The following is a 10,934-nucleotide window of genomic DNA, read 5'->3' as shown; positions in this document are numbered from 1 at the left end:
AATTATCTCCAAAACCACAACCAGGGAATGTACCATTCAGTTACAAAAGTGTGGTCCATACTTGAGTTCTGATATTGGAAAAACTGTGTGTAGTGTTTTACTCCTTACTCTCAATAGGGGGCACTACAGTAGCACTCTGTAACAAATATCTTACTGTGTATTACTGTTTACATCTTTAACAATTTCACGACATAGCTTGGTGAATACATCAAATAATCATTTAAATGCAGTACAGATAAGTACAAATACCAGTGTAACTTATCAAATGCTCATTGATATGCTATACCTTTCAAATTCCAGAAACACTTCTGTAACGAATGCAAGCACTTCTCAGAGTTAACAGAACTGGATGTTTTAAGAGTTAACAGAACTGGATGTTCTGATAGTTTTAGAATTAGAGCTTATGAAGCTTGTTAGGTCCTTTGGTGGTTCTTCTTGACACTACAGTTCACTGACTCTGTCGTAACACTGTCATACGGGGGGACCCACACAGCAATATGGATGCCAAAGCGACAATGACCGCAGTTAGACACATTTTAACAGCTCACTTAAGAATGGTGTAAAGTGTATGTAAATGTGTGTAACAGCCATTCAGCTCTGGGTGCCAAACCTACTGAAGATTTTTTTTAAGTCTGTTATAGTCAATAGTTGTGTGTGTGTTATTATAATTGTAACATATCATTTGGATAACTGACAATGAAGCTAAAGCATGGTGATATTCCAAAATTCCATTCTTCACATATTTATGTTTCTCTCTCTCTCTCTGTGGGAGTGTGTGTGTGTGTGTGTGTGTGTGTGTGTGTGTGTGTGTGTGTGTGTGTGTGTGTGTGTGTGTGTGTGTGTGTGTGTGTGTGCATGTGAGAGAGAGAGAGAGAGAGAGAGAGAGAGCGAGAGAGAGAGAGAGAAAAAGATCTTACTCATGTTCGCACAAATAGTCCAATTAGATTCAAGTTTACCTCCCTATTTGCTACATTCAGTTTAAGGGTGTTTTCATTCTGATGGTTTATATTGCAGTGTGGGTGTGACAGATGAGCTGATATGGCAATAAGCTCTGCTGTTGATCCGTCTGTGTTCAGTGCTCATGAGAACCGAAATAATCAGATATATTTTATCAATCAGTTAGCAAGTTTGGCCCTGTATCCCTCCCACTTTTTTACCAAGATAGCAAGTTTGGCCCTGTTTCCCCCAGCATTCCATTCCAGTTCTGTTCCTGTGTTGCCTCATGCTGCCATGAACCAACTCTTATGACAGGAGTGTTCTCCAAATAACCATGCAGGTCAACCAAACTCAAAAAGCTGGAACCATTTACTTTCCATAATAATAATATTAAGAAGAAGAAGACGAAGTCGTAATGGCAACGGAGGCTTATTCTGGATGCATTCATACACATCTCTGGCTACTGACTGGAAATAAAAGGGCAAGGAGAGGAATGCTGTGGTAGCAGACAATGCTGCAGAACGTTAAGCTTTGATACATTCTGGATAAATCTTTAATAAACACATTTTCCAAGGCCAAGTTTGCATTTTAAAATGATCTTAAATTGATTGCAAAATGATCATTTCCCTTGAGCAGCGCTTGGATAAGCCACACGCAGTATATTCTTAATCCAAACGTGTCCACGCGTAGCCTAATATTTCAGCACGCACACACGCCCGCGGTGAATGACATCAACAGCGCTCGCGGCGGAGAGCCATCCAATCACGTCACACGGCGACGCGCCCGGCGACGTGGTGACATCACACCATACGTAGAGAGGCGTAGAGGAGCCTTAAATCCTCAGAGCTGGCCGGCTGCTGGTAGTCCTCGCTTGGTTCGGTCAGTGTAAAGGGGCGAAAAGGTGGACAGGCGGTTGTGAAATAGCGCCGGCATTTTGTATCGGTCCTAATTAAGATATTTGAGAATCGCGTTTGTTGTTTTAATTAGCCAGCAAATAGGTTGTTAGCTGACTAGTAAATGTTCTAGGTTTCTGGTAGCTCTCGTCTTCGTGTGTAACCGTTATTAGTTGGTTAGTTAGTTATCTTAGCTTGGCCTAGCCTAGCCTAACCTAACCTATTTTAGCCTAGCCTAACCTAACCTATTTTAGCCTAGCCTAGCCTAGCCTAACCTAGCCTAGCTAAGCTAAGGTAAAATAAGATAACTAGTACGTCCGTGTGAACATTAAGAGCGAACAGAGCGAAAATGGGATCCAGAGCGTCGTCGCTGTTGAGAGAGGAGGACATTGAGGAGATTAAAAAGGAAACGGGATGTGAGTTACTTACATTCATACATTCGTTTCTTTAATTCAGCAGTAACGTTATTCAGACATGTACATTAATGTCAAAGTCACGTTAGCGAGGTTCCGCTGACATGGTTAAATGTGCCAGCTTGCCTGGCGGCTTTGAGTGTTGGGAATGAATAAGGGCCAAAGGCTGTTATGAATTGACACGGTTCATGTATCTATCTATCTATCTATCTATCTCTCTATCTCTCCATCTATCTATGCCTTTCTTTTCTTTCTTTATCACTCTTTTCGTCAGATGGCTAAATCCGGCAAAATGCTTTTGTAATACTCTAATCTTCCTATATGACTCCCGTCATAGTTTAAATACTCTAATCTTCCTATATGACTCCCGTCATAGTTTAAATACTCTAATCTTCCTATATGACTCCCGTCATAGTTTAAATACTCTAATCTTCCTATATGACTCCCGTCATAGTTTAAATACTCTAATCTTCCTATATGACTCCCGTCATAGTTTAAATACTCTAATCTTCCTATATGACTCCCGTCATAGTTTTAATACTCTAATCTTCCTATATGACTCCCGTCATAGTTTTAATACTATAATCTTCCTATATGACTCCCGTCATAGTTTTAATACTCTAATCTTCCTATATGACTCCCGTCATAGTTTTAATACTCTAATCTTCCTATATGACTCCCGTCATAGTTTTAATACTCTAATCTTCCTATATGACTCCTGTCATAGTTTTAATACTCCAGTGTTCCCATATGACGCGCATGATTGTGGTATTGTCGCGCTGCTCTGTGCGTTTCTCGGCAAGTCTTCCCATCACTGTCACACTGGGGGACGTACGGGATAGCCCAAACTGTTCGAGAGTTGAGTGTCAGCCAAACTTCAAGAAAATGTTTTTTTTTTTAACCTCATATCTCACATGTACGTTTGACTCTGATCATATTATATTAACTAGTAACGCAGATCTTGCATACGACATTTTTTTTGTGTGTATGTATGTATATATATGTATGTGTATATATGTATATGTATGTGTGTGTGTGTGTGTGTGTGTGTGTGTGTGTGTGTGTATATATATATATATATATATATATATATATATATATATATATATAATAATATAATGTGTGTGTGTATATATATAAAAATATAAATATAATATAAGAATAGAATATAAATAAGCCATGACTATTTTGTTGCTTTTAAAAGTCTTTTTCTGCTTTTCTGCAGTTTCCCACAGCCAGATCACACGCCTGTACAGCCGATTCCACAGTCTGGATAAAGGCGAGAATGGTGCTCTCAGGTATACGCACAAGCATGATTGACTTTGCTTGAAGCGTGACAGTGTGGCTTTGCGGCGTGGCAGTATACGCTTGTCTTGGTATATCAGATGTGCAAGAGGACATAGAATGATGAAACCTCAGAATATTTAATTTGTTTTTTTAATTTGAATGATTTTGTTCACTTCAGTTTCAGGAACAAGGGTAATGTAGTAAGGCACAGATAATATATTTTCAGGCTTGTTTATGATTATGCTGCTGAGAGTTTTTGTCTAACTGTGCTGTACCCAGTAAGTTAATGTGTTTGAGAATCGCTCATTTATTTAAGAAACGCCTGAAGAGCCTAGAGCTTAGTGTCTGTTACAGGCTGTGAATACAGGTTGCTGTGTGATCCATACAGCTAACTAGTGTGAAGCCTTGGTGTAATGTCTTACTTCAGCAGCAAGGTTTTCTTGTCTGTAAAATGTAATTTCCACTTACACAGGAAGGCAGGCCCACAGACTGAAGGGCGTGAGGTGTATAATTTCAGCAGTGCTGTGGTCTTGTCCCAGTGCTCCATCTTGCCAGAGTGTTTCCAGGGCAGAGTTTGACTGGGTTTGCTGCACAGTACCTTGGTGTGCTTGAGAACTGACCTCAGTACAGTGTGGATCACCTTTTTATTTGGCATCTTTTATGTAATTTGAACTACATTTCATGCGAAAAGGTTTGTATAGGTACATCTGTACAATGTTTTGGTGTACAATGTGAAAGAGAATCTGTCACTACAGTGGCCACGACAAACAGCTAACACCGAAAGGTGTTTGTCATGTGATGATGTCACACGGACGTTTCCTTGGCCTGCCTCTTGTAGGTCAGTGCTGGCACAGAGTCAGTGTTTGGGTAGCTGCGTTTAATCCCTTATCACATCTCGGGGATGAACAATAGCTGCGGCCGAGGGAAGGTGAGTGGAAAAATACCGTGACTTGCGTTCCAGCCCAGGTCCCAGATCAGTGCTGCTTCACCTTTCCAAAGCCCCTGCCCCCATGAGTTTCAGCCCAGGTCCCAGATCAGTGCTGCCTCACTTTTCCAACCCCCCCTTGTTTCCAGTGACTCAGCCTTGATTGCATTGTACACACCAACCCAAGTCCCAAAACAACCCATTTGATATAAAGATGCAGACGCTGTTTGATACGAGACTTGCCTGAATATGTTATGCCCTGATTAATGTAGCCATTATTAGCACAGCCTTCAGTCCTCAAAGTTATATATCTTATCATGGCAGCTGGTTATTTTAATGACATGCCTTTTCTAGGTGGATGCACTGTAGTTTCACTGATCAAATCTTTTTGTGCTTTTGTATTTACTTTCCAAACTGTACAGTTTCGTTCATGTTCTATGTTAGTCATTGCCACTATTGATTCTGGTGAGGTATTTATCTGGCTGGTATGCTGGCACATAGATTATGCAGTCTACTAACTTTGTTTTGGGTGAAAATATAAGCCTGTGATTCAAACATCTGTTTGTCACTGGATCACTGAGACTTAGTGTGGCGCTTCTGTTGTTTCAACAGCAAGGTTCATCTGCAGCTCTGTCCTCTGTGAGTGCACGAATGCCACTGTTTTACTGTTTGTCTCTTGTTGGAACTGAAGGTGACTTGGACAGTCATTAGTTGCCATAACATAGGACTTGGTTACACATGAAAATATAAACCAAGTGAGAGCATGCAAGAACATGTTCACACTTAGTCAGTTACTGCTTTGGAAGGCAGTTCTGATTTGTTCAAATGCATGTATAACACAATACAGCTTATTTGCACCCTAGAGTGAAGAGTGCAGACACTTATGGCACAGACTGCTAGGCATGGTGGCTGTATTGTAATGCTCATAGCCCAGAGACTACCACAGAATCCATCCTCCTTGTTAAAAGCCACAAACAGAAAAATTGATACTTCGAAGTGTCTCGTATGAGATATTCCAACTAATATCTCTCTCTCTCGCTCCATCTTCCTCGCTTGCTTTTTTTTTTTTTTCTTCTGCTCAGTCGTGAAGACTTCCAGAGAATTCCAGAGCTGGCCATCAACCCTCTCGGTGATCGGATAATTAATGCCTTCTTCCCTGAGGGGTGAGTAGTGTCCTGATATCGCAGTACTCCACAAATTTAAAAAGTATTTCCTTAAACTGAATGTATTGGTTAGGCAAAGGTTTATTAAACAGTGCATAAGTGTAATGATTCTCTCTGTGAGTTCTTTGGTGGTTCTGGGCTCCTTTGGTGTGAGTAAGTGGTCTGATTTTTTTGCTGGTGTTCAGGAGAAAGAGGTAGTCCTGTGTTTTTCCAGGCATTTAGGAATGTTATAGAAAATGATACATTTTTCAAGCGTAGCAGAGTGAAAGATGGTTACCCGGCAGTCATATTTACGTCATTGCCAGCCCAGTGATCTCATAATGTTTTGTTCAGAAGTGGACATTCCTACGACAGTATCTGTCTCCACGGGCACGGTTGTTCACACTTGTCTCACGCCTGCCACAGAGAGGATCAGGTGAACTTCAGAGGGTTCATGAGAACATTGGCACACTTTCGACCAGTAGAAGACAACGAGAAGAACAAGGACCCAAACTCAGGAGAGCCTCTTAACAGCAGGAACAACAAGCTCCTCTGTGAGTCCGCTACCCTCCTAGTGCTCCTACAGGCCTTACACTGAGCTCCTACTTATCAGTGTATGAGTTTTTTAACAATACAGATTATTTTTTCATATGAACATAGTTGTTTTTTTTTTTTTTTTTTTTTTTTTTTTTTTTTTAATGTATATTTAGAAACCGTCCCTAAGTGTCTGCCCATGAACTCACGGAGCAGCAGTGGCCCTGTCTAACCGGACTGACATAACTGGCCTCTCTGATTAGTGCTTGGGCAGAATATCAGGAGCACAAAAAAAATGTATACATACGTGGAAACTCTCATAGCCCTCAAATCAAAACAGTGCTTATAAGGTTGTTTTCTGTGCTAGACATGTACTGCGAGCTCAGGCTTTACTGTGTTCTTCTTTCATCTGTTGGTCCTCTCTTCCAGTCGCTTTCCGCCTGTATGATCTGGACAGAGATGATAAAATCTCCAGGGATGAGCTGCTCCAGGTGGGTGGCATTCCTAAGTCTCCGTCTAGCCAGAAAGTGGTGTAAACATTTACGCAGGCATGCACTCTTGGCCTTTGCGTTCTTACATTTTGCACGTTGTCCATGACAGACATAGAGAAGGTCTCTGTTGCCTTCATTGTCCCTTTAGAGGTGCCTGCCCTTGTAACCTGAAACCAGGTGTTTCTGTAGCGTGGCGGGAGCATAAAGTCTATATACGATTACACTCAGACATAACTTCATCTTCCACTGATGTCACACGTCTCGCTAGACATCAGTAACGCTATGTGCAGACACTGCACTTGAGTTGAAGATCGTGATCTCAAATGTGTTTTGGCTCGGTGTCTGTGTAAATGATTACTTACCATTGGCGGCCATCAATTACGAGTGTTATCAAATGCCACACATATTCACACGTGCATTCCCTTGTCACGCCAAAGAAAGACAATACTGTTTTTTTACAATGGTGAGAGTCATGAAATCGCACAGTTCTGTACACAGTGGAATACGAGACTTGTATCGCTTCATCTTGAAGTGCTTTCTAGATTTGTTTTACTGCTGAGGTACTTGAAGGAGGGCTGAAGAGTCTTCCTTTGTAAAGTGAAAAATGCTTCATTCACAACAGCATATGACGCCCTGTTATTAGTGTTCCAAAATCCATGGTTGGTTTAGTAATAACACTTTGTTAAGAAAGCATGTATCCTTGGAACGTTTAGCAATCCCACACGTCCTTTGGAAATGAGGCACGTGTGTGTGTTTTTTTGGTTTGTGTGTTTTTTTGTTTTGTTACTGTGACTACAGTGTGTGTGTGTGTGTGTGTGTGTGTGTGTGTGTGTGTGTGTGTGTGTGTGTGTGTGTGTGTGTGTGTGTGTGTGTGTGTGTGTGTGTGTGTGTGTGTGTGTGTGTGTGTGTGTGTGTGTGTTCAGGTTCTGCGTATGATGGTTGGCGTGAACATCTCTGATGAACAGCTGGGCAGCATTGCAGACAGGACCATCCAGGAGGCCGACACAAATGGAGACATGTCCATCTCCTTCAGCGAGTTCATCAAGGTAACGCACCACACAGGAGCTTACAGCACCCACACCTGCATACGCCTGAGCTTTCAGGTGTGACATGCCAACTTAGCATAAAGAAAATGGATACAGACTGGCCAAAACAGTCCAATCATTCAGGATGTATTAGTTTTATTGGATTTATTTGTTCCACATGTTTAGTGTGTGTATATGTGATAGTGATGGTTATCTGGTTTGTGGGCTTGTGCCTCGTAGACTAAATGCCCTGTGCTGTGTTAAACTTTATCCACCTATATTACGGATACGACAATGTGGTTTAGAAGTAGTGTTTTCAGAATGAGTGTGCGAAAACTTGTCAGAAATCTCAGCCGTCCTTCAAAACCTGTAAAATGATAATCAGACCAGCCTTGGTATAAAATGACCTCCTGATATACCACCTTGGTATATCAGACCTCCACAGTTCTAAGGCAGCACACGCAGCATTTGAAAAACAGGTTAAGATTCTGCTTCTTGACAGTGCAATTGTAACTTGAGGTCCAGCCTCTAGCAGTCACTCCATCGAGCCTACATTACTTTTTGGTAGTACTTCATAGAGGTGAAACTTTACACTTGGGCTGTATCATGCAGGACCTTGTCCTGAGGTACCTGGCTTCTCTTTCCCGCTCTTTTAAGGTGCTGGAGAAGGTGGATGTTGAACAGAAGATGAGCATTCGCTTCTTGCACTGAAGAACCACCCACTGCCTACAACTGAACACTGACTGGACACCATCCATGCCAATATAATTAAGATCCACCCCTTCCTGGTCCCTACATTTCAGGCTACACTGTCCACATGTGCAGTAGACGCAGCTGCTTTCTTGGTTCGTCCTCTCTCGCGCTGACCTGCGCTGGGCACGTCGTCGTGTGCCTATACTCAGTCGCAACGGCTGTCCTCTGGAACTATAAACTTATTTATTCTGGACCATTCCTAGTTTAAACCTAGTTCTGTAGAATAAAAGTACAGTTGATGTGGTTGTATGTGGCAATGAGGACTTTTTATGAACAGAAGATATGGGCTTTCATTATGGATTTTATTGAGGGAGGAGAATATCCTACATCGAGGACAAACCCGTCCCTTACAAGATAAGAGCAGCTGTAATTCTGTGTTCTGTCCGTGTGAAGATAAGTCATCAAATAAAGGTTTTATTTATTCAGTCTTTTCCACGAGCTGTAAAAGAGCAGTGATGGGAGATTCTGTGGTGGATGAGGCATGGCTGCTTCACACCATGCTGCGTTGCCCCCTCTTTTCCTGTTACCAGTTATTTTCTGCGACTATTTCTCTCAGAGTTCAGGGCAGGGGACGGAGGAATTTATCGGGCCTTGCTGGCCCTGGACAGCAGGTTTGGGTGACGACGTTTTGAGGTTTGCTTCATGCTGTTTCTCTGGAGAGATGAAGGTTTGCAAAGGAAGCTGTAATGAGATGATTATTTATGAAGATTCCTCCCTATCAATTTAGTTGAATCCCTGAAATTTTATACATTTTAAGGTGTCAGATTCTAGATCATTCCAAAACTTTGACCTTGTTTTGGACCATGGTGTTCCATGGCTTTCAGTGTTATCAGGGGATCTTTACAGCCAATTTGATGGTCTCTGTTTTAGTCCCTCCTTTCTTCTCAGGCTGTGTTGCTGTCAGTCAGCTATAATTAGCAGTGACCTGTTCAAAATGAATCATCAATGAGTCTGACTGCATTCTGGCTGTCTAGTTAGAGAAGGTAACTCTAAATCTGTAGTACTCTGTAGTATTTGGTTTCTGGCTTTGCCGTAAAGGTTACATGCCAATGTGCTGGATTCTCAATGATGAGAGCTTAACAACACTAACACATGTAGTTTCCAGAACCTTGTCAGTGGCTTGTGCAGGATTAAGGGCCTCTAAAGGTCATTTTAGTCCCATAAAGGTCATCTTGGTCCGTATGTACCAGCAGACCAGTTTCGCACGCACTCTCAACATTACTGAAAAGGAAGCCTGCAGTGATGTCATCAAACACTTTTTGCACACCAGTGATATAATCTGTGCCAGAACATGGTGCTTATCATTAGTTCTGTCTCTTACCATCCAGGGTACTCCAACTGAAATCACATGTTTGCTGGTTGTCTGATATACGCGTAGATCTATAGGATGAGCGTGTGACCTGATGGACAGTGCACCTGCAGTAGCTGCTGATCAACTTTTCTTGTTAGGGCTGAGGAGGGACAAACTCTTCAGCGGCACTGGACGACTCCTGGGAAACACCAGTTTCATTACCATTTTATTACACGTGATTATCAGTCATGTACTGTACAATACATTAGAATATTATTGGTTAATGTGGACTGATTTTGATCAAATAAAGATCCAGGTCCCATATTTAAATGTAATTTGTTGTGACTTTATTTGAATATAGGAATAATATAACATCTAATTAAATTATAGTTCCGACACACTGCCACACTACTAAATATAACTGGATTTGAGTAATTGTAGTTCAGTCACGCTGAATGACAGTGTTAACCCTAACTTGATGTAGGTCATTATAAGTATTAGCCGACTCATGTATTACATTTTGCATAACTGATTCTTACTGATTTATACTGTTTAGCACTTTATTTGTCTGTGGGTTGCAATGTATATAAGACATCTAATTCTACTTTGGGCTCATGTGAATTGAAGCTGACAAAATTTTACAGATGTAGCCAAACCTAACATTTATTTAGTAAGCTTTATTTAACCAGGATAAGTTCTCTGCTCCCTTTTGCAAATGTCCTGGTCAAGACAGGCAGCAGCATAATTGATGGGGTTACAGACAAGATTGCAGACATACAATGGAAATAAATGACATTTTCTTAAAATATCAAAGAAATGTCAGTAAAACGACACTAATCAATATACAAGACAAAAAAGGCACAGAAAATCAGTGAACACCTACGACTGATGAAGGACCTCTGACCAAAACATCCTGTTTCTTAAGAAACTTTGTGTACTTCCAGATCCAGACTGACAAAATGGTAATGGCTAACCAGCCAGATTTAGTAGTGATGCACAAAGAGCACTAGAAGGCCGTAGTGATAGATGTTCAAAGTGATTGCACAATCAGGACCAAATAAACATGAGTAGCTTCAAGAATACCAAGGCCTGAAGGAAGAGCTAGAAAAGATGTAAGGTGAAGGCAACAGTGGGTACTCTAATAACTGGAGCAGTTTTGGGGCTGTGAACCCCAAACTGGGAGACTGGCTCCAGCAGATCCCAGGGACAACATCTTAAGAGCAGCTAAGATACTACACAGGACC

General features: G+C 41.4%; 1 protein-coding gene across 2 annotated transcripts; it reads left to right on the top strand.

Annotated features, from left to right (window-relative positions):
• The first annotated feature begins 1,776 nt into the window (after nt 1–1,776).
• chp1 (calcineurin-like EF-hand protein 1) lies at nt 1,777–10,020 on the top strand. 2 transcript variants are annotated; one of them, XM_081725046.1, is made up of 7 exons: nt 1,777–2,245; nt 3,468–3,540; nt 5,537–5,617; nt 5,951–6,150; nt 6,560–6,621; nt 7,545–7,667; nt 8,304–10,020. In XM_081725046.1, exons 1-7 carry the CDS (start codon nt 2,179–2,181, stop codon nt 8,355–8,357), a joined length of 660 nt encoding a protein of 219 aa, XP_081581172.1. In that variant the 5' UTR covers nt 1,777–2,178; the 3' UTR covers nt 8,358–10,020. The 2 variants fall into 2 exon arrangements, with proteins under 2 accessions (XP_081581172.1, XP_026852563.2); XM_026996762.3 differs by having other exon boundaries at nt 1,781–2,245; nt 6,023–6,150.
• The last annotated feature ends 914 nt before the right edge of the window (nt 10,021–10,934 follow it).

The sequence above is a fragment of the Electrophorus electricus genome, chromosome 12 (assembly GCF_041902795.1).
Source record: "Electrophorus electricus isolate QZ-2024a chromosome 12, ASM4190279v1, whole genome shotgun sequence".
In the NCBI taxonomy this organism is placed as follows: Eukaryota; Metazoa; Chordata; class Actinopteri; order Gymnotiformes; family Gymnotidae; genus Electrophorus; species Electrophorus electricus.
The sequence above is the reverse complement of the archived record's forward strand: the minus strand, read 5'-3'. Positions and strand labels throughout refer to the sequence as shown.

Bases quoted from the DNA above. Each gene is read 5' to 3' on its own strand.
- chp1 (XM_081725046.1), top strand. From the start codon at position 2,179: ATGGGATCCAGAGCGTCGTCGCTGTTGAGAGAGGAGGACATTGAGGAG. The intron at 5,618-5,950 runs GTGAGTAGTGTC...TGTTTTGTTCAG, and splicing joins AATGCCTTCTTCCCTGAGGG to AAGTGGACATTCCTACGACA. The intron at 7,668-8,303 runs GTAACGCACCAC...CGCTCTTTTAAG, and splicing joins CCTTCAGCGAGTTCATCAAG to GTGCTGGAGAAGGTGGATGT.